General features: G+C 50.8%; 4 protein-coding genes across 7 annotated transcripts in view; 3 read left to right on the top strand and 1 right to left on the bottom strand.

Annotated features, from left to right (window-relative positions):
* The window catches only part of CCND3 (cyclin D3), a 77,079-nt gene extending 71,170 nt beyond the window's left edge, over nucleotides 1–5,909 (top strand). For both annotated transcript variants that reach the window (XM_032463068.1, XM_032463067.1), the window contains exons 2-5: nucleotides 280–495; nucleotides 3,438–3,597; nucleotides 4,151–4,287; nucleotides 4,739–5,909. In XM_032463068.1, the coding sequence (XP_032318959.1) occupies nucleotides 325–495; nucleotides 3,438–3,597; nucleotides 4,151–4,287; nucleotides 4,739–4,906 (636 nt within the window). In that variant the 5' untranslated portion in view covers nucleotides 280–324 and the 3' untranslated portion in view covers nucleotides 4,907–5,909. The remainder of the gene's footprint in view (nucleotides 1–279; nucleotides 496–3,437; nucleotides 3,598–4,150; nucleotides 4,288–4,738) is intronic.
* A 289-nt stretch (nucleotides 5,910–6,198) lies between these two features.
* BYSL (bystin like) lies at nucleotides 6,199–15,949 on the bottom strand. Its single transcript, XM_006190644.3, has 7 exons — nucleotides 15,381–15,949; nucleotides 12,104–12,260; nucleotides 9,806–9,944; nucleotides 9,371–9,504; nucleotides 8,645–8,805; nucleotides 8,441–8,543; nucleotides 6,199–8,007 (listed from the first exon to the last, which is right to left on the bottom strand). Exons 1-7 carry the CDS (start codon nucleotides 15,646–15,648, stop codon nucleotides 7,662–7,664), a joined length of 1,308 nt encoding a protein of 435 aa, XP_006190706.1. The 5' UTR covers nucleotides 15,649–15,949; the 3' UTR covers nucleotides 6,199–7,661.
* A 107-nt stretch (nucleotides 15,950–16,056) lies between these two features.
* Nucleotides 16,057–26,708, top strand: part of MED20 (mediator complex subunit 20) — a 34,430-nt gene continuing 23,778 nt past the window's right edge. The window contains exons 1-5 of one of the 3 annotated variants that reach the window (XM_032463064.1): nucleotides 16,057–16,186; nucleotides 18,527–18,681; nucleotides 22,405–22,658; nucleotides 24,118–24,189; nucleotides 24,303–24,436. In XM_032463064.1, coding sequence (XP_032318955.1) covers nucleotides 16,173–16,186; nucleotides 18,527–18,681; nucleotides 22,405–22,658; nucleotides 24,118–24,153 — 459 coding nt within the window. In that variant the 5' untranslated portion in view covers nucleotides 16,057–16,172 and the 3' untranslated portion in view covers nucleotides 24,154–24,189; nucleotides 24,303–24,436. Of the gene's footprint in view, nucleotides 16,187–18,526; nucleotides 18,682–22,404; nucleotides 22,659–24,117; nucleotides 24,190–24,302; nucleotides 24,984–26,708 lie in introns of those variants that run through there. The other 2 variants (XR_004313590.1, XM_006190643.3) reach the window with 2 other exon arrangements.
* Nucleotides 24,770–26,708, top strand: part of USP49 (ubiquitin specific peptidase 49) — a 57,418-nt gene continuing 55,479 nt past the window's right edge. Inside the window, exon 1 of the mRNA XM_032463053.1 lies at nucleotides 24,770–24,810. The gene's annotated coding sequence lies outside the window, so the exon portion shown is untranslated. The remainder of the gene's footprint in view (nucleotides 24,811–26,708) is intronic.

Genomic DNA, 26,708 nt, shown 5'->3' with positions numbered 1-26,708 from the left:
TGGGGGAGGGCAGTCTCAGTTTGGAATCCTTAAGTAAGAGAGCCTCTGGCATACCCCCAGCCCCCTCGAGGGGGAAGGAGGCAACGCAGAGGAAGTGGAGGGGGGGCTCACCTTGGGGAAGGCGCATCCTGCGTATTAGTCGTTGTCACTGTAAGTAAACCTACCCACCTCCCATTCTTGCTCCCAATTCCACTTCCTTTCAGCGCGCCCCCCTCCCCCTTTAGTGCTGCTGCGTTTCCTATGCCCCTGCCCCAGAAGTGACTGTGCGCCCTCCCCCAGGTGTGTGAGGAGCAGCGCTGTGAGGAGGAAGTCTTCCCCCTGGCCATGAACTACCTGGATCGCTACCTGTCCTGCGTCCCCACCCGAAAGGCGCAGTTGCAGCTCCTGGGTGCGGTCTGCATGCTGCTGGCCTCCAAGCTGCGCGAGACCACGCCCCTGACCATCGAAAAACTGTGCATCTACACCGACCACTCTGTCTCTCCCCGCCAGCTGCGGGTGCGTGCATAGCTCTCCCCACCCCCAACACACACAGCCTCCTCACCTACCAGGAAAAGGAAAGCTAAGACCTCAAGGGCCTTTCTGCTCCTGGGGAGGGTAGCAGAGACCTTTTTTGGGGGTGGGAGGGGCGACAAAATATGGGACAGTGTGGTGTGATGGTCAGGGTAGCCCCCGCCCAGGCTTGGGCTGCCAGCATGAACTAACTCCCCTTCTCCTGACCTCCAGGGGGTGCCACTCCTTCCTGGTCTTTCCCCCAGATAGCAACAAGTCAAACTGCATGTCTGCTCTCACTAGCACTTTGCCTCTGGGTTTACACAGCCACCATGAGTTATTTATTGGCAGCAGCAGGACATGCCTACGCACCCCCACTGGAGTGGGGGAGTGGAATGTGCTTCATGTGGGGGAGGGGGCTGCCTTGGTTGAGTCTTTATCCCAGTGTGGACTTTGTGATCGAAAAGCCTCCCAGATCAGATTAAAGGCAGGCCCTGGTTGCTCTAAGGAAGGGCCAAGAAGTTTCATCCCACCTTCTTTGCTTCCTTTTATATCCCAGAGGAGACAGCTCCTTCCTAACCCTCTGTTCCCTAGCCTCAGTCTGAGGAACTTGAGCAGCTGCTTCAGGCAGGCCTGGTGGAATCATCTCTCCTTTCCCCTTTAGCCAAAGGCCAGGGCTGAGGGACAGACAGGGGGCTGAGCTACAGCTGCTTCCGATGTGATAATGATGCCCTCTCCCCCAGCCCACCCACTCTGACCAAGGTCTTTCATAACCCTGTGGGGAGCTGCTGTCACTCCTGTGGTTTGGGAAGTGGCTCCCTGGGCCTCTTGCTGGGAACTTGGGCTGGGCGCTTCCCCAGGGCAGGGCAGGGGAGTCACCGGCTCTCTTCCCCAACTGAGCCTGGAGAGAAGGTGGGGGAGCTGCCTGGATCTGGAAGAGGTTATTTAGGGTATGCAGATCCTCTCCCTGGGGGGCGTGGAGGGGAGGCCCCAGGGAGAAGGGTGAGCTGGCACCTTCCTCCACCTTGCTCTACAGCAGCCAAGTCTTCTCCTGACCCGGAGAGGAGTCTCTGGGCCCCATCTCCCGGGGAGGAGGGCAGCGTGCAGGCTACTGTGATTGGCTGGCCGGGAAGCCAGGGTACTGGGGCCCCCGAGTGCTGCTTGTCGAGGAACAGGATTCCTCTTCCTGCCAAGTAGCTCTCAGAGATGGGAGTAGGAGGCCAGAGTTGGGAATCTGGGAGGCCCCACAGCTCTTTGTGATGAATCTGGTAGTTTTTGGCAAGTCTGAATGTGGAGCTGGTTTCCAGGGCTAGTGAGCAAGATGTTTTTGGAGGGGTTTGGGCTAGAGGGTAGAAGGGGACTTCCTTTCGGTGAGAAGATTGGGATGGTGTGTGTGTACCTTTATGTGAGGGGAATTTTTCAGAACAGGCAAAAAGTCCTCGTCCCCCACTCCCTGGGTCTGAGCTTGGGGGTGGAGCTCCTAGACTTCCTAGAAGGTCAGAGCTGGACAGGACTTCAGAGAGCTCCAGTCAGTCCAAATCCCTGAGCCACAGAGAAGGTTGGGGCCCAGAGAAGGAGAGGGTCCTGCCTCCGCATCGCACTGAGGCTGATGAGGAGAGCTTGGGTGTTCTAGCTAGCTCAGGTGGCCTCTTAGGTTAGGGATGTGAGGGAAGCTGCTAAAGGTATGTTCTCCACTGAGATTCTCAAGAGTTGGCTGGATAGAGTAAGGTGGCTGCCATCCCTCATGTAGCACCCTTCCTCCCCACAGGGAGAGCCCCACTGCAAGTTGCCTTCCAGGTGTTTCCTTGGAGGCTAGGTGCTTTTCTGCTCACTTTGGAGTTAGGAGTTACACCACTGGGACAAGCACTGGGAATAGAACACTAGCTTCTCTGCCCAACTTCTGGCTCCAGACCAGGGTGTTTTCTGTGGGGCTCTGTGAGAGATTTAAGAGGATGACACCTAGGCGGGGGCCTGGAGCAGGACAGCTGGGACTGGGGGCCTAAAAGAGGTTGGGTCGGGTTGCCATTGTGACCTCAGTAAGGGGTCAAACCCATGAGTTCCTTCCTGAGATAAAACAATGAAGAAATCCTCATGTGTGCAACTCAGAAATGGGGCCCCGGCTGGGAAACCCAGACCAGTGGATTGGGGTGGGGCTCCCAGCCTCCCTCCAGGATCTAGCAGTGGTAGGCTAGGGCAGGTGGTGAGATGGTTTGGTCCATCAGGGATCATTTGGACCCATCCTGTCTTGCTTGGCTTACACTTCTCTTCCTGAGACTGAAACGGTGCTGGGCACTCTGGGTTCCAGCCAGATGGGTGGAGTAGGGTGCTCTATCTCAGGACCCACCCCTGATGTCCCACCAAGGGGATGTGGGTTGGGTTGGGCAACCTCCACTTTGAGGAACCTCAGGGTTGGCTCAGTGGCTGTGTCACAGGAGGCGTGGCCTCATGCTCACCCCAATTTCTTCAAAAGGTGTGGACTTGGCTAGGATGCTGAGTTAGGGGAGAGGCTGGTGGTGATCCCCCTCTGACAAATTCTTGGGATTATGGAGTCTTTCTGCTTAACACCAGAGGAGCCTCAAGTGCATGGTGGTGCTGGTGGTGTCTGCTGCTGCAGTCTTGTCTTTCAGCCCTGGCTGGAGAGGTGCTCAGAGGACATCAGGAGGTGGCCTGGATTATTGGCCTCCAAAAGATAAACCAGCAGGATTAAGAGAGGAATCCACATGAAGCATGTGGTTTTGGTACACAGGAAATAATCAGTAGATGCTCAAAGCAAGTGCCCCCACTGCTTCCTTGCCCTGGACTCCCCATTCCACAGTGCCAGTCCCTCAACTCAAGCAGTATTCCAGTCCTGATCTTCAAGTATGATGGGCTTCCTTCACCGTGAGACTTCGTTTTACTCTCTCCCCTTCCCTTTAGCCACTGACCCCACCCTCTTCCTCAACCTCCAGGACTGGGAGGTGCTGGTCCTGGGGAAGCTCAAGTGGGACCTGGCCGCGGTGATTGCCCATGATTTCCTGGCCCTGATTCTGCACCGGCTCTCTCTGCCCCGTGACCGACAGGCCTTGGTCAAAAAGCATGCCCAGACTTTTCTGGCCCTCTGTGCTACAGGTAAGAATCCTACACACATTTTTGCCAAGCTGGGGAAACCAGACTTGGAAGGGTGAGGGGTAACTAGGAGATTGTGGTTTATACTCTTCTCAAATTTCATTTGTAAAAATTATACCGTCAGCCCCCAGCCTCAATACAGAAAAGCAGCAGAACATAGAGTTGTATGGGATCTCAGAGATACCCCCGCCCCGGTATGCAGGTGTGGACACCAAGTACTTAGAGAGGAATGACTAGCCCAGGGTCTCACAGTGACTAAGTTGGGAGCAGACTCTGTTCTCTTAACCCTAATTTTGTGTCCACACCAGGGTGAGACTCACTCCCTGGTCACTGGCCAAGACCACTTATGGACACCATGACCCCAACCCTGTCTAGGAGAGCCCTCCTTTCCTGCCTCTTGCCCCTGCTGCTGTCTTGCACCACTCACTGCCGGCATTTTCCAGTACATCGCTGCTCTGTTCATACTCCTGGGCACTTTCTGGGGAATAGAAAGTACACGCTGGTTGTTATCCTTGAAATCTTCCTTGCCTCATGGTTCCCTCTTCCTCTTTCCAAGATTACACCTTTGCCATGTACCCGCCATCCATGATCGCTACAGGCAGCATTGGGGCTGCAGTGCAAGGCCTGGGTGCCTGCTCCACATCTGGGGACGAGCTCACGGAGCTGCTGGCAGGGATCACGGGCACTGAAGTGGTGAGTGCTGGGCAGTGGCCTCAGTTCACGAGACAAAGCTATTCCCTGAGCCTCCAGCAGAGGGAGCGGTCCATCCCTAATCCGGTCCCCACTCCTGATTTCAAGTTCCCCGCCCTTAGGGCTTCTGTGGCCTTTTATCTCCTGCCTTGGTCTGGAGAAGAGCATCTTGGGTGGGCTGAAGGTCACCGTCCCTGGGTACCCTTTTCTTACCAAATGGTGTGCAGAAGTGGGGGTGGTAGGGCATTTGGTGTCAGATGCCTGGCTGCTCTCACACCCTCTTGCCACATCCTCTTGCCAGTTTCTGAGAATTGAAGGCTGATTCCTGGGGTTGGGCTGTGGCCTAAACTCCCCAGACTTCCCTGTGTGCTGGGAGGCGTCCTCCTGTACCTGTTGCCAGATGCTATGGGGGGAGGGAAGTGCACCTTCCTCACTGTTCCCCCCCTGTTCCTAGGACTGCCTGCGGGCCTGTCAGGAGCAGATTGAAGCTGCCCTCAGGGAGAGCCTCAGGGAAGCCGCCCAGACCTCCCCCAGCCCCGCGCCCAAAGCCCCCAGGGGCTCCAGCAGCCAGGGGCCCAGCCAGACCAGCACTCCCACAGATGTCACAGCCATCCACCTGTAGCACCAGAGAGGCCCCCTCGAGTGGCCTCCAACAGCAGAGGAGGGGACACTGCCACCCCCCTCCCTGCCAGCAGGAAGGAACCACGCCACATCTGAAGCCCGAGGGGGCTCCTCCTTACTCACCCCTTGTGAGCCGAAGGGGTCAGGTCCTACCTATCCCTCAGTGTGCACTAAGGGGCCCATCCAGCTGCATCTGGTGGCCAGACGACTCCTTCTCCCTGCATCTAACCAGGTCAGCTCCTTCCCATTCTAGCTGGGGATGGGCCAGGCTGAGGCTGACCAGAGATGAAATTGAAGTTGGTAAAGTACCCGTACCAGCAATCGTTTTGGGAGCTCCCTTATCCCTGGGGCTCTCAACTGCCAAAATGCCCTGGTGCCTTGTAAAGGTGTTGCACCTTCTACTTACTACATTTAGATTGGGGTCTTTCTGAAGAACCCTCAGATGTTCCAGATGTGTGTGAGGAGAATCTGGACATCTCTTCTCAAGGCACTTGGAGGCCCCTGCATAATCCGTGCTCACAGCTGCTCCTAGAGGGAGGGGCCCGGCCTCTGTCTGAGGGGCAGGAACCAACCTCCTTGCTTTGCTTTCTGCTCAGCTTCTCCTGTGTGATTGAGGGGAAGGGGGGGAGGGGCACTGCCGAAGGAAGAGGTTGTTTTAATTTATTAATTGCTTTGAGTATAAGAGGGTGTGGTGGGGCCCATTTACCCCAAAAGTGGTGGTGACCCTGGTGGTTGCTGCATCCCTCCCCTCTGCTACTGGCTGGAGGACCTGTGTGGCCGAGGAGCTGCTACAGCCTGCGGTGGGGCCGTGCCCTCCTCTCCCTTTGGTCCTCTGCCTGGTCCTCCAGGGTGGGGGATGAAGCAGGGATGACCTGGAGGTGACTGAGCTCCCTGTCTGGAGAGGGGGGCAGAAGCCCTGTTGACACAGGTCTTTCCTGAGGCCACAGGTCCAGGCTGGTGGCTCAGGACCATCATGCTACCTTAATAAAGATTCTGGAATAAAACTGGCTTTGGCTTCTTGGATTGGGATGGGCAAAAACCTATTTCTAGACTGCATGGAGTAAAGAAGGCAGAAATCAATGGTCTTAAGCAGGGGTTGTCAAGCCTTGTCTATAAAGGGCCAGTAAATACTTTATGCCTTATGGGCCCTTTGGTCTCTGCCCCAGATATAGTCAGTTCTGCATTATAATGTGACGTGCACGTTCCTAAAAATCACTGCACCATGCAAAGTTGCACAATAAAAACCACAGGGCTCATGGGGAAAATGGGGCTTGAGGAACAATACTCAAAATCTTAATGAGTGACACATTTTTTTTAAAAGAAAGAGGATAGCCATTTGTATATATTAAATGGTTAAGAAACACATACTACAATAAATATGGCCCTTCATCTTGAAAAACAAACACCTGAAGTTTGCTTGTGGAAACAAGAGGTCGGAAGGATGTGGAAGGCGGGTTGTAACGCCAGATGTGGGTGTGGCTCCCAACCCACAAGGTGAACGGGTAGCTGGTACTTGTTGGAGGTACCTGCATTTTATATGTTCTCTGGCTTGGCTCAGCTGGGTACAGTCTCCTGCTCTCATCTAGTGTTTCTCAAAGACAAAACTGCATATAAATGTGAAATTTGGGTGGAGGGTATATAGTTCAGTGGTAAAGTGCATGAAGTCCTGGTACCTCCACCAAAAGTAAATAAATAGATAAACCTAATTACCCCCCCAAAATATCCTTTAAATGTGAAATTTGCCTTATGATCAAATTCTTCCCAAACAACAAAGGTTCTAGCCAGATTGTACTCACCTCTGCTGCTGTAGCATCAGAGTGGACACAGAAAACATGTAAACAGTATTTTGTGGGGGTGGGGGCGTGGCTGTGTCCTAATAAAACTTTATGGACACTAAAATCTGAATTTCATGTAATTTTCACCTATCACAAAATACTGTTCAATTTCCCCCCCAACCATTTAAAAATATAAAAATCATTCTTAGCTCACAGGCCATAAGGAAAGGGACATTTGACCCTCATCTGCCAACCCCCGGGCTAAAACTTTCATTAGCTAAGAAACTTAGAAAGGGAACTGGTCTGGTGGTGACCCTGGATCCAGTCATTCCTGGGCCTAACCCTTCAGGCCTCTATCTCCACTTTCCTCTGGGGGCCTTCTCCTAGCTCTTCCATCCACAGCTGAGACTACCTTGAACAACCTCTTGACTGCCGGCATTCTCGCAAAGTAGCCTGTGTCGGGGGAATGCAGAGGAAAGGTCCCGCCTAGAGAAACAAACTTGCAGAATAAGAAGGGCAGGGATCCCATGTAAACCGCTCAAGGATATACTCCTACACAGAACAAGGCAGTAGTGCCCACCTCCAGCTATAGAGGGCAAGCAGAAAGATCTCCATCCATCACATCAAAACACTGAAGTTCAATAAATACCCACCTTTTGTTTTTATCCACATTCCAGTGACCGAGTGACAAAAGCCTGAGAAAAAGTGCCTATTCCAACCCCCAGCTGGGAAGTGGGAGTGCTAGGGTGTGGCATCTCAAGTCAGATCCCAGAACTGAGTAGGGATGCAGGCCCAGAATGGAAGAAGGAGCCAGCCAGACTTGGGCCTCCCTGACAGGTGCTGGGGAGTCAGATGACCGTGACCTCTCACAGCCCTCAACTGGGTCTTCAGCTGGAAAGGCTCAGTGTTACTTTTAGTCACCAACAGGAATCCTGGTGTCCTCCCACACCCACTCCTCAGACAAGGACAAGTGTCACTTCCTCACTCCATGGTGGCAGGAACATCTTCTACATCTCGGGGGACGGCACTCTGAAGCTCACGCCTGATCTCCGGAGACAGCTGGGGATGGGGCTGTAGCCGGAGCAGTTCCAGGAGGGCCTCTTTCTGCTCCGTGGCCAGGTCTGCCTTGTAGCGCTGGACCAAAGTCAGGAGGCACTGGTGCCAAAGCACGGGCAGCTCACGCTTCTCCGTTCGGAAGCCCAGGAAGTGGAAGACCAGGGCGTCCAGCACCCGGTAGGGCAGCGCGTACTTCTTATCCAGCAGCAGCCGCAGGAAGATGCTGTTGGCACCGCTGTACTCCATCTCTGCGATCTTCAGCATGGCTGCGCTGGGGGTGGGGGGGAGACGCTGGAGGAAAATTCTCTGCCTCCTCTTCCAGCCCTCGCACTCTGCTATTCCTAAAGGGGGAGTCTCCTCCATTCTTCTCACCCACTCAGTCTTACACCTGCCGGACTCCAGTTACCAGCCCTATGCTGAGTCACGCCAAATCCCTACCTCTGGTGCAGACTGCTGGTCTCAGTATGTCCAAATGCCCTGAGATCGCCACTCCTGACATACTTTCTTCCCATGTTCCCCATTCATTCACACAACTATTTACTGAGCATCTACCATGTGCCAGGCCCTGGGAGCCTGTTCCCGGAGGACTGACATTGTGGAGTAATGATACACCCACTGGCTTAAATGAGCCACAAATTCAGGCTATGCTTAGGTCCTTCCCTATTCTGTTCCCCCACCACTCCCTCCACCCTCACCAACACTACCTGGAATGCAGCACCGGGATGGAGCATTTGGTGATGATGCTACCTACGATGATGGCTTCCCGGAGGGTACAGGTGCCCGACTCGCACAGCGGGATCAGGATCCCTGAGGAGGGGCAGAGGGACAGTCACTCTGAGCCCAGGGTGAGATAAAGGAGGTACTGTAGGGGCTCCAGCCTCTCTCTTAACCGCCTCCTGGGCTCCCACCTTTAAACCAGGCTCCAGGCTTGAACAGAGCCTTCTTGAGCGCCATGTAGAGGTGGAAGTTGAGTCGTTTGTACTCAGCGATGTCGTCTCGCACCCGGGGGAGCAGCACCAGGTTGTAGAAGCGCTGGGCCATACGTTCCTTTAGGTTAGAGGCGAAAATCCTAGTGTTTTTGCAGGGAAGTGGGGGGAGATCATAGGTTACTTGGTAGTCACCCTTTAAATATCGCTGTGGACAGTACATGCTGGAGACGAAGGGCATGTGGGAATGAGCTGCATGCAACAGCCAGGTCAGATTAGAGAGGAAACAGGAGGGGCTGTGAGACATACCCAAACAGGGTGAAAACACTGTCGTCTCTGGGTGAGCCGGAACTCTCCCAAACAAGACAGGAACACAGCTGTTCACCTTCCTGTCTCCATCAGGGGTCCTCTTTACCCTGCTGTCACCCGTGCACACTAAGGGAGCCACCAACCTCTGAGGCCACCCTGACACCCCAGGGTGGTATCCCCATAGTTGGGAGCCTCTCCCCTAGAAACTCATCAAAGGAGATTTTTAACAGGGTCTTGGCCCCAAAACAGCAAACAAGAAAATGGTGACATGGAGAAGCACAGAACAGAGCTCTGAGGGCAGAGCTGGGATGTAACGGCAAAAGGAAGGAGAGCCCGTACTTCTCACACCCAGCCCTTCCCTGCAGAGCCAAGGCCGCCCTGATCCCCCATCTTCTCTACCTCGTGGCTTGGTACATGGCAGCTGCGGTCCAGGCCTCGGGCTCTGTGACGTAGAGGATTTGCTCCCAGTTGGACAGGGCAGGGATGATCTTAAACGCCTTGGGCAGTTTCCCACTGCGGTACTTGGACAACACCTGGGGATGAGAACAAAACTCATCGTCATTAACACATGCTGCTTGCCAGGTGCCATGTGCCAGTTATTTGTCTGGGTGCCTCTCATACATTAACTCACTCAATCCTCACAACAAGCCTGGAAGGAGATGCTGCCATCAGCCTCATTCTCCAGGGACCAGAGAGACCAGAGTCAGCAGGCAGCACAGCAGGAACCTGAAGCCGTGCACTCTGACCCTGAGCCCACTCTCAGCCACCAGGCCTTGTTTCTACAAGACGTGGGCCCCTACAGCCCCTGTGAGGGTGTCCCATCATGACTCTTACCTCCCGGACCCCTCGGTAGACCTCCAGGACCCGGGGGTCCAGCTGGGGCAGAGGGAAGCCTGACACCTCAGACATGACCGTCTCGACCTCCGTCTGCTTTTCAGTCAGCTTCTCCATGATGATGTCAGCCAGGGTGCGCCTGGGATGAGAGGAGGGAAGACCGCTTAAGTGCCGCACTCACAGTCCAGGACTTTCAGCGCCCCCATGGTCCCCCGTGAGCACCGATAAACCTGCGATCTGGCTGGGATGCCTCAGTCCCCTTCTGGGCCCAACCGCCTACCACAGAGTCTCTGCAGAGCACAGAGGACAGGGGAGTCATTCAGCTCAGGATGAAGCTGACAGCTGTGTGGAGGCTAGGAACCTGGACTCTGAAGTCAGTCCGCCTGGGTTCAAATCCTGGCTTCTCCGCTCCCTGTGTGACCCTGGGCATGCTACTCTGTCTCGCTATGCCTCACTTTCCTCACATGTAAGACAGGAATAACAAACTACCTGCCCTCGTAAAGTTAACATGAGGATTAAATGAGTTAATGTCTGTACGTGACTGCTGGTACAGAGCAACTGTGTAATCACTGCTGCCAACCGCGAACACACCCACCACTGATATGCTGAGGTCTCTCCAATTACAAAGTCCTGCGCTGACCTCTCCAGAGGGCCAGACACAGTTCAGTCATATACCAAGATCACCAGCAGCTGGGAAGGTAAGGGAGAGACTATGGCACCAACTTTCCCCCATTTTAATTCATTAAAATTAATGGAAATAGGAAATCAATGACCTATTTTTCTCAGCCTCCTTAAACAGTATATCAAACACAATCTGATTGTGATGATTCAGAATTATTGTTACATTGGGCCTTGGCGTAATAATGGCATCTTCAGGGGCTACCAAAGTCTATGGAAAGCGGCTCCCGTTTTCAGAGGGCAGGACTTTCCAGATGTTCTCTCACATTGTCTGTGCGACACCTGTGCGAGGTGTGGTTATTCCCCTTGTTCAGACCCGGGAACTGACACTCAGAGAGGTCGGGAACTCACCCAAGGTCCCACAGCTCTCAAGTGGGGGAAAGAGTCAAAGCCTGCTCTTTCAGGGGCTGAAGTTCAGGTACTTCACAGTACGTACGTGCCCCCAGACTAAGTGGCCTCTGACTGCTAATTCAGGTGGGTCTAGTCTGCTCTCTGAGGATGCCAGCTGCCACTCCTCAAGACTGTCAGGAGTCCCTGTTCCTAGGAGCTTTACTCCTTTATTGACAATAAGCTGGAAAACCATTCTGCCAGGTTGTCACAATGAGCAGTCAGAGAGGAGTCACAAACCTGAGTGAGAACCTGAAGGCTCTCTGGTGGGACAAGCACACACTCTATGACATCTACTCCAGCTGCTGGGCATCAGTCTGGGAAAGGGGCTCAATTCTTCATTTTGCCTCTCAAGTTTGCTGCCACAGAACTTAACACTGTCTTTTCACAGTATTATTAGCAATGGCCAATGCACTAACCCCAAACAGCCTGAAGAACCAAAAGCAATGTCATGCTAATATCGCAGGGTCAAGGTGAACTGACTGAGGTACTTTATCCCAGATTCCCTTTCCCTGGGCCAAAACCCATGGGCTCAGGAGTTTGACCACAGGAACTTAAAAGCCTGCATGTTTTGGACCTAGCACTTAACTATAGATGAGAATAAATCAGCGGTTCTAACTCGGGGTGATTTTTGCCTCCCAGGGGACATTTGGCAATGTCTAGAGACACTTTTGGGTGTCACAACTGGGGAGAAGGTCACTGCTGGTATCTAGTGGGTACATGTCAGGGAAGCTGCTAAATACCCTACATTGCACAGGACAGCCTCCACCAGAAAGAATTATTTGGTCCCAAATGCCAGCAGTGCTGAGGCTGGAAAACCCTGCATAAAATGAAGCTCAGAGTATGAAAGGGATCTGGCCAAGGAAATTGAGCTTACCACTAAGAAAACTGAGCATAGCAAGAACAAACGCAACAGGACGGGTCTCCCAGAGACAGAACAAGGACCCGAAGCTGTCTCCCCAGGTAATCCAGGCAGCTCTAAGTCAGGTGGCCAGAGGGGGAGGAGGTATTTTGAGTCTGGGTCATTCTCACTTAGAATGGTCCTTTGAGGATGGGCCACTTTTCTCAAGGCAGACCCCAACGAGAGCCCCACAAATGGCAATGCTCAGGCCCTTCTCAAAGGTAGGGAATCAAAACTCTGCCAGGACATACGCTTCTCTGTGTATGAGGTTGTTCCCTATAAAGTTGCTGCTGGGACCCGCTCTCCCAAATCCCAGGCTGTGCCAGCCTTACCTGGCAGGAGGGTTCTTGTTCATGAATATCTCAATGGCACGCTCATCCTCAGGGTCCACAGCCACCTCTGCATGGTAGTCTGGCCCTGTCATTGTGGCAGCTTTCTCCAGGGTGGGCCACTCCTCATCATCTGATCTATCCTGTGGCACTCCTGGACCTGGAAGAGGGATGATGAAACAGGTGAGCATGGCAAGCAGTGGGTGAGGAATCCAGAGGTTAATTTAACTTTAACCACCACGTATATGGTCCTGGCCTTATACATACTTGTAACAGACAGCAGACGTGTGTGGTGAGACACATGATGCACACGCTATCTGCTGGTCCCCATGAGTGTACAATCTTGCTTGAGAAACAGAATTTATACATATGAACCAATGAGACAGTGATAGTAATAAATAATAATTAACAATTATACTCAGTTATGTGGCACGAACTGTTCTAAACACTGTCTATTATCATCACACCCCCAGGAAGTAGGTACTGCTATACCCAGTTTCAGATGTGGATGCTGAAGAACAGAAAAGTGGTTGCCTAAGGCAGGCTGCCTGGGTCTAGATGTGCATTCTTCTCTCTTCTGCACACGTGGCGGGGCTTGGCTATATGCCAAAATGGTGGAGACAGTTTATACCACAGAAGGGACTCAGAAGGTGATGAGTGCTGCAGATGGTTAGGCTCTGGACAGGCAGTATGGGAACTGGAGGGGTGTGTTCCAGACCCAGGTAACAACACTGGCAAGAGGGCTTGTCTGTTAGGCAGTGGCAAGAAATAAGACTAGATGGGTAGAGGCCAGGGAGTGGAGTTGAGATTTCAATGGACGAACCCATCTGAGTAACTGATTACTGGAAGGCTACAGCTGGCTGAGCACCTGGGAAGGGATGTAATAATCTCAGTGGGGAAATAAAATGTTACCACATGAGCAGGTCATTAGGAAGAGAGGCAGTGTGTCAAAAGCTACATAAGGTTGGGAGGGGTACACAAGCCAGGCATTTTGTCTCTACATGCTAATAACTCCCAAGGATGCGCCTGTAGGTGGATCTCCCTTGGCTCCAGACCCTAACTCCAGCTGCTCCTCTACAAAGGCACTTCAGCCATCACGTGTCATCAACCAAACTCACTCCCTTTCCCTCGCAGGTCTACACTACTCACTGTGTTCCACATCCAAGTAAATGGCACCAACATCCAGCCAACTTTAAGCCAGACCCTGGGCAGCAGGCCTGCCTTGTTCCCTGCCCCTACTCCCAGCACCCAATCAATTACTAAGCCCTAGTTGACTGTACTTCACAGAATTTCTCAAAGCCTTCACAGCCCTGTCGAAGCCCAGGTCAGTATCATCTCTTGCCTGGATTAATTCGACAATCCCCTAACTGTTCTCCGTATTCTCCAACAGTCTCCCACTGTCTTTAGGGCAGCTTTGAATCCTGGGCATGGCCTCCACATCTTTTGTAGATCTGGCTCCTACCTACCTCACCATCATTCATTCAGCAAACACTGAGTGCCTGCTCTACGTGAGGCACTGTTCTAGGCACTGGAGCTATATTAGCTAACAAGAGAAACAAAAACATTTTGCCCTTATAGAGCTTACATTCTAATGGAGGAGACAGACAATAAAGTAATATAATACACATTAGGTTAAAAAAAAAGTGCTATGGAAAAACATATACGGCAGAGTAGAGAAGTTGGGAGTGCGGAGACAGGGTAGGGGTGTTGCATTTAACAGAGTGGTCAGGGTAGGCCTCTCTGAGAAGGGAAGAATGGAGGGAGGAAACCTACAGGCGTATGAGGACAGAAGGTACCACCAGGGCAAAGGCCTTAACTTGCCACGTTTAAGCAACAATGAGGCCTGTATAGCTGGAGTGAAGAGGGCAAAGGGAAAGTGGGAGAAGAGGTCAGACTGGCAACAGGGGCACGGCATATAGGCCTTCGTAGACCACTGTAATCCTCAAGCTGTTGAGTTGAGTGGACTGTAGTGGGTATGGGTTACAAATTAGGGGGCTATTGTAATCATTCAGGTGGGAGAGCACCATGGCCTGAACAGGATGGTGTTCTAAGGTGGTGAGAAGTAGTCTGACTCCAAACATATTTTTAAGATCAAATCAACAGGATTTCCTAATAGATCAGAAGTAGAATGAAGAGGAGGGGAGCCTGAAGTTTCTGTCTTGAGCAAATGGAAGGATATCATGGCAGTAATTGAGAATGAGGCAGAGAGTTGAGGGGAGCAGATCTGGAGCAGGATTTCTGTTCCAGACATATTAAATTTGAGATGTCTATTAGACTTCAAATTGGAGATGCCAAATAGGCAGCTGAAATGTAAGAATTTGGGTTTCATAAAAAAGGTCAGGGCTAGAATATGAACTTAGAAGCAGTTACCACTCATGGTATTTAAACCTTGAAACTGATGACAGCATCAGAGCAGTAAACAGAAAGGAACAGAAGAGGTCAGAGGACTGAACCCTATGGCACTGCACCGTTAAGAGGTTGGGGACAAAAGGAGCCAGCAAAGAATACTAAGGTGAGGAAGTAGTAAAACAGTTAGAAGCCAAGTAAAGATACAGGAGGCTAATGTTCAGCTGTGAACACTGCTCACAGGACAAATGAAAGATGAGCTCTGAGAAATGGATTAAGCAACTTGGAGGCCAAAACTCCCAGCGTGTTAAGAAAAAATTGACCATCTTTTAATTAACCCCTCTCCCTCTTTAGCCCCTAAACACTACTGTTCTTTCTGCTCAGGGCACCCCCCACTTTTCAGGTCTCAGCACAAAGGTCGTGTAATTTGGGAAGCCTGACCCCCAACACTAATGCTATTGTTATCAGAGAAACTGCACTTTCTCACGGAGTGTATTATTCTAATTGTCTATTTGTCTCTCTCTTGGTGTGGATTGAAAGATCCTGAAATCAGGTACCTGTTATCTTGCTTACTTCTTTACCTAAAACATCTGAATTCCTAGCACAGTGGTATGTACGTGGCAGACATACCATCAAGTAATTATAGAACAAAAGGATAAGTGCTAGAACTTATTGACGTTAGCAATCACTTCCTGTTGGCCTAACCTCGGGGCTGCCAGAAAGCGAGTGCCTAAAAGTAGGAGTGGGCGTGGAGGGCTCTGACCACCATAAATCCGCCCCAGGGCTGGGTCTCTCATTCATACCTCTGCAAGGGTGTAATACGTAATGCCCCCTTCTTTTAAAATATTATTTCAAGCTATTCCCCTACCGGACACCTTTCAGCCGTCCACCCCGACTACCCACCCTCTTCCTCGCACCCACCCCCACCACTCACCCAGCCGCGTAGTGCGCTCCCGCTGCGCCGCAGGCCTGTCCCCAGTCCCATGCTCGGCCTCGAGCTCTTCCTGCTGCTGCCGCGCTTGCTGCAAAATCCGTCGGGTCAGCCGCGGCCCAACGTACTCTTCCTCCTCTTCTCCGGTTCCGCGACCGCGCCGCTTTTCCCGGGCCCCTGCCCGAACCGCGTCCCCAGCCAAGATTTGCTCGGCCAAGGGCGCATGCTTTTCCTGGCTCCCGGCCCCGCGGGCCGCCTTGAATTTGGGCATTTTACTTGAAAACGTTGCCGGGAAGTTACACACGTGGGGACGAAAGAAGAGCCCTGAGTGCGCTTGCTCAGTTAACTCCAAGTTCCCAACAGGCCACACGGGGAGCACAACGCCCTCTCGCGTTCGGAGGCCGAAAGTACCACCAGCACCGCCCCACCTCCTAAAAGAGCTCACGGTTCCTGGAGCTGGATTTCAGAATAAACTCATTGCATTTAACTCATGGCTTCTCTAAGTGGTGGCAGTCCGAGCTACGCTTCCCTAGCTTCCTGGATCCAGGCCCAGGGTGCCCACCCAAGTGGGAATTCCCCGAGAAGCGAGTCGGGCAGTGACGTCACTGGAGGCGCCCAGACACGCCCCCTTCCCTCGTGGGCGTGTCGACTGGGCGCTCTGGTTTTACGTTATTTCCGGAGCGCCTCCCTCCACCGAAGCTTGCCTTAAGTAGGTGGCTTCACCTCGTGTGGGCTGCGGGAGAGTACTGCGTTTCAGCACTGCGTTTCAGCTGTTTGCTCTTGCCATCCTCCACCATGGGAGTGACTTGGTAGGACTGCAAGGGATTTGGCGGGACGGGGCATGGGGTCGTGAAGGGTCCTCCGAAGGAAGATCGGGAACAGGGCCCGCCTTCCCCCGGGAGCTGAGCAAGATGTCCTCGGAATGTGTGGGTTGAGAGGGCCACCGTGAGGGCTGCAGAATCTGCGGGACTTTTCCCGCGGAGACATGCCTCCTTCCTGCTGGAAGGCGGCAGGTTAAACGGTTTTATCTTAAGAATCCATCAATGGTCGTGTACTTCCTTCCTTTTTTTCTTGGTACATTTTCCTGCTCGTGAGGCCGTAATATCCCCGGGGTGGAACTTTAGGATCGGAAATAGGATGTCAGAACTGCAGGCAGGGCTGGATAGGTGGGGGATAGGCAACAAAGAGACATTCAGTATCTTTTTTAGGTTTTCACTTGCCCCTCCCTACAGCCGCCAAATGCATTTAGATCAGCTTGTATGTGGTTCTGGTTTGGGTGTTTAAGATCTTGGGTATAGAGGGGGTAAAAATCTATTGGGAATTAGGAGATTGGGATTCCAAGCATATCTCCTCTTCAGGACCTGCTTCCTACTATGTTTAATTACACAGTTGGTTTAGTTTATACGGAGTTATTCCCTCTAATATGTTGTAAGTCAGGGTGGCAGGGAAAGGTATGGGCCAAATGCTCTTGGAAGCATTAGTTCCAAAATGCTAGATTTCAGGGCTTTAAAAAAAACATCGTGAGCATCTTTCCAGTCAGAGAGGGCTAGATGCCAGGATATCTGAAGTCAGTGGCTGCAGGCTTCTCATATAAGAGCCTGTGGGAACCCCTCCTGGTAGCCCAGGTCTCGCACGTTTGTCAGTGACTGCACAGTTGCTCCCTACACTTGACATCATGAGCCTCCTTCAAAGTCCTCTAGTGTAAAGGGGATATGAGGGATGAGAATGAAAAGTTTGCTACGCAGAGGTGTGGAATCCTGGAAGCCCCTGTTCTTTCAATAACAGAAGGCAGACAGAGGGAAAAGGCTCTCTGTTGGGACCTTTCTCAACTTTTCTAGACTCCTAGGGCTTCTGACCGCAGTAGCATCACCTTAGGGATCCTTTTATATTTCAAAATAAGGCATATCAGCATCATCATTGCTCGTTAGTGCTTTTTCTGATGGAGAGTAGTGACAATTTTTAGCAACAGTAGGACTCTTTATATCTTCATTTAGTTGATTATGATTGATCATAAAGTAATGTAGTGTCTCCCAAAATTCACTTACATATGACTGTCTTTATGGTTTTTATGTAGCGACATACCACTTGAATTATTACTTATTAATGTTTTCTTTTAATTCTATTTCTTTTTCTTAAAAAGCATTTTAACAGACAACTATATCCCTTGGGACATAGTCTGGTAGAGTGGTTAAGAGCACAGACATGGAGCCAGCTCATATGGCTTTGAATCTTGACTAAACAACACCAAGCTGTGTGACCTTGTGCGACTTATTCAACCCCCTCTGTACTTCAGTTTTCTCATTTGTAATGAGATAATAATAGTATATCTTATAGGCCTGATGTGAGGATTCAAAGAGTTAATTCACCTAAAAGCCTTTGGACACTGCCCGGCACATGGTTGGTGCTTGGTGATTGTTATCTCCTATTGTAAAGGAGAAGCCAGTTTCACTTACCATAGAAGGAAATCTTGGAAATAACCTTTTGTTTCATTGTTTTGATTAAATTCTGAAACATACTGTTGCCTCTCACTCCCAAAGATTATAAACTTGAGCTTGCCTTATCCTTCATCCTAGGACTGTGCCTTAGGACTTTCTGCATTGATGGAAATGTGCTGTGTTACCACGTCTAGTACCCCAGCCCCCAGGCACATGGGGCTGTCGAGCCCTTGAAATGTGGGTAGTGCAGCTGAGGCGTTGAAATTTTAATATAATTTGTTTTATTCATTTAAGTTTAAATAGCCACACGTAGCTTGTGGCTACTGTGCTGGACAGCTCACGTTCAAATGTTAGGGATCTGGTAAAAACATAACGACCCCAAACTGAAGCTTCCTCCTTGATGTAGTCAGAACTGAAAGGAACACAAAGGAAAGCCCTCTCTCGTTATACGACTTAGTGTTATTGAGTGCTTAGTCTGTGCCACCTAAAATCTCTTGAATGCTGGCACACATGCCACACTCAGGAAATGCTGCGCTGGTGTGAGTGTCCCTGAGTCCGTGTTCCAGTTCTTAGCGGCGCTCTCCGGGACTGTGGGCCTCTATTTCCTCATCTTTAAAATGAAGGGCTCAGGCTAGGTGGTGTCTAAGGTAACTCATGGCTCAGTGAGTGCACTGGTGTCTCTGGATACTGACAGTTTGGTCCTTTCCCTTCCAGTGTGTCCCAGATGCCCGTGGCCGAGGGCAAGAGTGTCCAGCAGACCGTGGAACTCCTCACCCGGAAACTGGAAATGCTTGGAGCAGAGAAGCAAGGAACATTTTGTGTGGACTGTGAGACCTACCACACAGCTGCCTCTACCCTTGGCAGCCAAGGTCAGTGAGAGATGGGTATGTGGGGTGGCTGGAATCTGGTTTGGGGTTGATAGATGTTCCTGTTCATTGAAATCTTTCTGCTCTTGCTGAGGGTGGTATTCTTGGACGTGTGGCAGTTGTGTTTCTGAATTCATTAACTCTTGACTTCATCTCTTAGACTGGGCTTGTGTTGTAGTATTTTTGCACTTTGCACTTTAAAAGCAGTGTTTCTTAGTGTGATGGTGACTGACTAATTAATTGCTTCAGAATCATGTGGGTTACTTGTTAAAGGTGCAGGTTCCTGGCTCTGCTTACCGACTGACTGGTAACCATTTAGCCCCACAGGTGATCTTTATGCACTCTAAGGTTTGAGAAAGACTCCTTTTAGGCTCAGCAGTCTTTGTATATGATTCTTTTGGAGCTTTAGAGGTTTTGGAGCTTTCTGTAGAAAGGCTTCCTGTTTCTCCCACCCAGCCAGTGGCCTTGGCTTCCTCATTAGCATAACCTTGATCAGTGATCAGCTTTTGTTATAAATGTCTTTTGAGGTAAGATGGGCCGTGAGGGGTGGTGGTAGGAAGGTAAAGAGGATCTTTGGATAGGAGTTAGGGAATCTGGGTTCTTTTAGTCTTGGCTCTGCTGTAGCTTGACTGTGGACAGTTCCATGGCACAGTGACCAAAAGCCTAGATCATGGAATCAGATAACTGAGTCCTGGCTCTGCCACAGCTAACTGCAACTTCAGGTGATTCCTGCAACCTATGACTGCTGGTCACTTGCCTGTTTCCCCAGAGAAGCATTCCCTGCACTTCTCTTGCAAACCACATTTGCCAGTTCCCCTTTTAGTTATCTTTCGCCAGTGACAGGCACTGGGAAAGACTGAGGATGGAAGAGAGACCACAGTCTCTCTCCCTCTCCCCCTGCTTTGGGGAGTGTCTCTGGCTGTGGCTTTGTCTCTTCCTTGGTTTGAGCTCCTGTTAAGCAGCCCTTGTTCCTGGCTCTAATAATAGCACATCTTCTCTTTTTCCTTCCAGCCTCAGGGATGGTAGTGGCTCCCCGGGTTGCTAATCTTTTGGTGGTTTTACCATTCCCTTCATTTTTTCAGTTCTTCCACCTCCTGTACTTCCTTCCCTGTATTAAACCCCCTCTACTGAAACTGTGGGCTGTGTTTTGGCACCCTTCCCAATACAGTTCTCTTATCTGCAAAATGAAGATAATCACAGTACTTACCTCCTGGGGTGGTTGTGCTAATTAAATAAGTTAGTACATGCAAAGCACTTAGAACTGAGGTTGTCATAGAACAAATATCAAATAAATGGTAGCTAAGAGCTTTACTGAATTTCATCATCAGTAAAACTACAGTATTTTTCTTTTGCCTTCAATAGGAAGAACACAGGAATCAAAAGAGATAATGGTTATGAAAGCATTTGGAAAACAAAACACCTGTGTGTAGATAAAAGCTGGCATGCTGCTTCTGCGAAATTCCTTGGCCTGGGCTGTTTTCCCAATGGGCCCTTTACTTTCAACAAGTTACAATCTAGTTGGGGAAACAACACCTTTGAGGCAGACAGTGGGGCAGAATGGAAGGAGGTCAGGAGGTCTGGAATGGAATTCCAGTTCTGCTGCTTACCAGCTCTGTGCCTTTAGATCAGAAGTTCTCACACTGACTGGCATTAGCATCACCTGGAGGAAGGAAGGGAGGGTTTGTTAACACACAGATAGGTGGGCCACACCCCTATAGTTTCTGAAGCTGTTGGTGTGGGGTGGATAATTTGCGTTTCTAACAGGTTCCCAGGTGGTGGTGGTGCTGCTGCTGGTCTCAGAGCAAAAACCTTAGTTGACTTTCAAAATATTTTCGTGACAGTAAGAACACCCGCAGACTCACATAGTATGAGTTAAGTCTGTAATCACAGTGAGTCTGCACCAGGACAGAGTGGCAGATCAGCTCTGGGTGTCTTTTTACTGGAGGGTCAAAATGTTTTGAGCTGGATCTAGCAGGTGAAAGGTGTGAATTTGCCGCAGGCGGTCAGGAGAGTGTGGGGAAGGCTGGCACGGAGCCTGCTGTGTTCAGGAAGTGGCAGCACAGATAGAGGCCCTCTCACCCCTCAGTCTTCAGCAGGAGGAGGAACCCACAGAGCCTTGTGATTGTGTGTGCTGGGGGAGGGGCAGCTATCCCGGAGGGAGCAGCTGGGGTGAGGCTCCAGAGAGAAGGTTTACCCCATCCCAAGCGGGCCGGGCCCCCTCACTTGGGCTGCAGCCAGCCAGGGTCATAGCGCTGACACTGCCTGGTGTCTGGCTGACAGGCCTCCCCAGGCTGGCAGTGGGGGCACTGCTGCCTGCAGCTCTTGCCAAAGGTGCCAGGAGGGCCGGGGTGGTGGCACTGGGTCTCATTCCGGGCCAGCTTGCAGGACTTATAGCTGCCTGTGTCTGCAGAGTTTGCAGGGGCCACAGCTGAGAAGAGAAGGTGGTCACGGGAGCACTGGGAGGCTGGGAGGCAGACAGGTGAGGTGTCCACCCAGGCCCTCAGGGGCACTGGAGAGCATCCAGTCTCCTCACTCTCATTGCTCCCCTCTCATCCCTGTCTGAATCCTACCCTCTTCAGATTAGAATCTGAAGTCCAGGACCTATTTTTTCCCATGAAAGTGTTTCCCACTGACTCTTGTCCACTTGGATCCCTTCCTTCCCTGAAGTCTTCCCTTCCTTCCAAAAAACTCCGATCTATCCCAGGCAAGCACTTTTGTTTTATTATCTTTTTAAAACAGTTTTTGCTTATTTTTAGTGAGATTGTCAGTTTCTTGAGTTCAGGGGCTACATCCTCCACTTGTATGCCTCTTAGACGCTAGCGCAGTGCTGGGGATAGTTTAAGTACTTAACAAATATTTGGAATTGCAGCAGTCCGTTAACTCTTGTAGTGAAAGAACTTGCTTTCCTTTTTTTTTTTTTAACCTTCTATTTTCTACTAACCTGAATATATATGGCTTTCCTTCCTTCTTGTAGGAAACCTACAGTAATCAGTGAGAAAACACTCACTTCTCAGAGGCTGGAAGGGGTAAACTGGGATTTGAAACTGGATTTTCTGATTCTAGATCCGAAGTTCTTTCTGCTGTGGCTGTGCTGCTTGCTTTCCAAGTCGGCTAGATGTCATAAAATTCTCCCAGGGCTCCCCACTGCCTTCAGGATGAAGTCTAAGCTTGGGTGTGGAAGACATCACAGCCTGGCTCTGGCCTACCTTTCCACCTCATGCTCACACACTCCCCTTTGCCCCTTCCGTGGGGCTGCATCCTATGTTTTAAAGAGGGCGGAGGCTAAGGAAGGCAGGGATGGACAGAAAGAGAGCAGCTGCTTCATTTGGTACACTCACAAGCCGCTACTTTCATTGTTCTTGTTATGTAATATATGACTGTGCAAAAGACCATATGTAAAGTCTGTGTGAGTTATTAATCAATCATCCATCTGTGAGCCCATCACTCAACTTGATTAAACCATTATCAACACTGTTCAAGTTCCCTGTGTACCCCTCACCTTCTTCTGTCGGGCTGAGTGTGTTTTATTTACCACATGCCGCCTCGCCTGCTCTAAGTCTCCCTCCCTCTCTAGAAAAGGCTGTTGGTGCGGGGGTCCCCCCACCTCCCCCCAGGACTGCTGAGGTAATGCTGGATTGCCGCTTGGCCTCATTTGGTGCATTGGACCCTCTTCCGGGGTTTGCTGACGGAGGTCTTGATGCTGAGAAGGATCTCCGTCCCTTGCAGGTCAGGCCGGGAAGCTGATGTACGTGATGCACAATTCCGAGTACCCTCTGAGCTGCTTCGCCCTCTTTGAGAACGGCCCTTGCCTTATTGCCGACACCAACTTTGATGTGCTCATGGTGAAGCTCAAGGGCTTTTTCCAGAGTGCCAAGGCCAGCAAGATTGAGACCCGGGGCACCCGTTACCAGTATTGTGACTTCCTGGTGAAGGTGGGCACAGTCACAATGGGGCCCAGTGCCCGGGGCATCTCCGTGGAGGTAAGGCCTCGGTGAAATAGGGGCAGATGTGCTGAAGGGTGGCTCTAAAAGATCCCCACCGCCTCTGAGTGCGAACAAATGTTTCTAGCTACCTGGGTCCTGTCTGCAGAGCAGCTGCCCGTCCTCTCCCTGTGTCGCCCTTTACACTTTCTTTAATCAGGTAGGGACTCTCTAGCCCAGGATGGGAACGAGAAGCAAGGTTCACAGCAGGCATAAAGCTTAGGAAGGCTGGCTCAGTAGAGATGAGGAGGGCAGGTAAATTATGATGTGCGGGGACCAGTCACCCATCACAGGACGGACTGGAGCAGACCAGGGCGACTTTTCAGTGCAGTTCACTTTGGGGAGGTGGCGCCTAAATCCTGTGTCCACACCCCTCTCCTTAGTATGCTCTAAGGTAGTCTCAAGTTGTGAAGCAAAGATGTGCCTTTCCTTTCGACATGCTGTCCACTTTCTCTCGTGGTGGAAAGGGGTGTGAGTGATGACTTCATCTTTGAGGTATATATTGAAAATGGCAGAGGGAGTATGGCAATAGCCGGCTCTGGGAGCAGTGAGAGTCTGCAGTCAACCGTGGTCCCAGCACGGTGTGAGATAAAAAAAATAAGTAAGCTACAAGGCCTGCCTTTTGAAAACTTACGATTTAGTAAGAGAGCAGGGCCCCAAAACACAAACTGTGTTTGAACTTTGTCTGTAAGAGATGCCATAAAAGAGGCACGGATTGCTCTGGGAATTCAGGCCAAAGAGCACTGCTGAGTTTGGGAACAATTGTGATGCCTCCTGCAGGAGTAGCATTTAAGGAGGGATTTAAAATGTAGAGACGTGGGGATAGTTAAATTCTGAAAAGCGTCCCAGGTGGAGAAAAGGGCATTAGTGGTAATTACTGCAGTGAAACTCCAGGGACCTCTAGGGCCAAGATTCCCTGACCCTGCTCATTTGTGATACACCTGGCATTTGCCGAGACCACAGGGAACCCCGTTTGTTTATCCTCCACATTTCCAACTTTCTAGTACAAACACACCCTAGCTGTTTCTTTACTTGTTTCTCCTGATTACCAGTAATTTCCCTCACCATCTCTTCAGTGAAAAATCAGGAGAGAAGAATGAGAAAGCCTAGGATGTGTATGCTTTGGCCCCTGTCATGTGGGTTGGGAAATGATCCCTTAGAGTCAGACCTGAGGCTGGATCTACCTTGGAAGTAATGTTTGGTCTTGAGGTGACTGAATGAGCATATGTCTACTTTGCCCTCTACTGACCCTCCCCCAACGCACACACACACCCCCACACTTTCTCCTGCTCTTCATTTTCTCTCTCAGAATTTTCCTGAGCTCTCCATGAATCTTCACCCAGCATAGCTAGAACTATATAGTTCTGACATAATCAAAAGGGGTCTTGATCTGCCTCTGGGTCTTGTGGGTTGCGCTGTGGGTTGGTAAACCCCAAGATGAGAATGTCACCGCCTATAGGGAATGATGCTGGGTGCGTCCAGTCGCTGGTGTTGAGTGGATATTTCCTGTGGAGCGGCACTATGCTGGAAGGTGTGTGTCTTTGGCTCAGGGCTGGGGAAGATGGGAACGGGGGCAAGAGGTGCAAGAGACTCTGATGACCCGTCCTTGCCCTCACTCGCCTTCTCTGTTCTTTCGGTCCCCAGGTGGAGTATGGCCCCTGTGTGGTAGCTAGTGACTGCTGGAACCTCCTGCTCGAGTTCCTGCAGAGTTTTCTCGGCAGCCACACTCCAGGGGCTCCGGCAGTGTTTGGGAATAGGCACGATGCGGTCTACAGTCCAGCAGACACCATGGTCCAGTACATGGAACTCTTCAACAAGATCCGCAAGCAGCAGCAGGTGCCAGTGGCGGGGATTCGTTAGTGACTGGCAGCTGCCCGGCTGAGCTCTGTCGCCAGAGGGACTGCACAGGAGGAGCAGGTGCTGCACCCTCAGGCCCCTGGACCCCAGAGGCCCAGGGCAGCCAGGAAGGATTCCCTCCCTCTCCAGTTAACAGCTTTGGCTCTTGTTCTGGGGCTCCGGACTGTCTCCCCTGACCCTCCCACACAGCCCCCCAACAGCTGTTTTCACCCTTCACCTTGCTGGACTTGGCCTGTCCTCAAGAATGGTAATTATGAAGAGAGAAGTTTGGAACTTTCCTGCTTTAGGGGAAAAGGTAGGCTGGGGGTGTCCCTCCTAACGTCAGCGGGGAAAGCAGGCTGTATCACCGACTGCTGAGAATGTGGCCTAGGCCCACAGTGGGCGGGCTGCGTGTTGTGTTTGGGTTGTGCTGTAATAAAGGCCTTTCCCTCTGCTCAAAGGATGTGGAGAAGGAGGAGGCACAGCTAATGTGACGGCTATGATTTTCTGACTGGTTGGGCTGAAGTGGCTTGTGGGTTGACTTTTCTCGGGTGTTGCCTGAGTCCTTTGAAGTCATCCTCTGGACATCTTTCCATTCTGTTGTGACTTGTACTAAGCCACAGGCTAAGCTTCTGTAACAAGGAACACCTGAAGTACTGAGGCTCTTAGAAGTTTACTTTTCTGTTTTCTAAAAGTATAAAGGTAATCAGATGGTCCAAGGCAGATTTAACTCTACAAGGTCGTCAGGAAGTCGGTTTCCTTCTGTCTCGTTCAGCCACCTCTGGGGTGTTGTCCTTGGGTGAGTCAAAGCCGACTCATCAGTTCCACGTCCACATTCCACCAGGGAAAGAGAGAAAGCAGTTTCTTTTTTTAAGGATATGACCTGGAGTTGCTTGAATCATTCTGGCCACACTTTACTGAAGTGGACTGTGGGACGTAGAGCCTCTTTTTTGGGTGATTGCGTGCCCGGTTACAACCCTGAGGGTTCTGTAACTAAAAGATGAAGGCGACAATGGGTGTGAGGGCACGAGAGCCCAGTCAGTAGCCTCTGCTATACGGAGCTGAATGGATGTGCCTAAGAATGTTCTTGGCTATTATTTTGCAGAGAATAACCTTGAAATTAAGCCATTTGGTCATGAGTTGGATTGGGAAAGGGCTGATGCCAGAGCCACTTTAGCTGGGTTAGTCACACTGGGAAGTCAGTTCCGCACCCCGGGCCTAAGCCTTGGCCTCACATCCTCTCCCGTTCTCCTGCACCAGAGTTTAGGGTTAGACAGTTGACTGTGCGTCATGGTTTCCTGAGCTCTTTCTCCTTGTCTCATCTGAGCCTCCAAGCTGCTCATTGGACCTGCATCGCCTGCCCACCCCACTCCTGCTGCAGAAATGTTCAGTCAGGCTAATGCTGAGGTACAGTCAGAGGTGGTCTTAGGAAACATGTTAATGTACATACTGCAGTGTTGTCCTCAAGGATACTGTCCCCCAGTGAAGGCACCTAAAGAGAAATTGTTTTCTGATCTAATGGCTCAGATCTAAATCTATAACAAGAAGCAGGTAGTTGTCAGGTTTCCCTTTTTAGCTCTGGCTGGCAGTTCAACTTTGTAACTGTGGAACTTGTCATCTGCATTTTTTGTTCTCACTCCTCAACCTCCGCCTACTTTATTTCTTTGTTTTGTTTTTACTTTTTTAATTTGAGGTATGTCATCAATATTATTTATACCCAGTAAAATGCAAAGATTTTTTATGTTTTTGGCCTTCTGACTTATGTTTGCTCTTGTCCAGATTTATCTATTTATTATTTTTCTGTAGGCTGCCTCAAATCTTTTATGAGATGAGACAGCATTTTGAATATAAAGTATTCTGGAAAATATACAGTAAATGTGACTCCAGACTTATGCATTACAAGGAGGGATTCCTAAAAACTAAAAAATAGTAGCCATTGGTAGTTCCTGCTCCTTCCTTCTGTGCTGTGCCTTCCCTCTGTGTCTCCTGTGCTGTCCTGGTTTTCTGTACCCCATTCCCATGCTGCCTCCTACTTGCTTTTCTCAGATCTTGAGTACCAAGTAGCCCCATTTCCCCCATTATGTATTCATGTCTCTGCTCCACTGAGGGACCACCTCCAGACTGACCACTCCTCCCCACCCCCAGGTCTGCCCCATGGTATTCCATAAATTGCTAATTCGGCCCAAAATTCAGGAAAATTGCACAAGTGCTCTT

This window comes from Camelus ferus, chromosome 20 (genome assembly GCF_009834535.1).
Source record: "Camelus ferus isolate YT-003-E chromosome 20, BCGSAC_Cfer_1.0, whole genome shotgun sequence".
In the NCBI taxonomy this organism is placed as follows: Eukaryota; Metazoa; Chordata; class Mammalia; order Artiodactyla; family Camelidae; genus Camelus; species Camelus ferus.
Note: the sequence above shows the minus strand (reverse complement) of the source record. Positions and strands in the feature narration are given on the sequence as shown.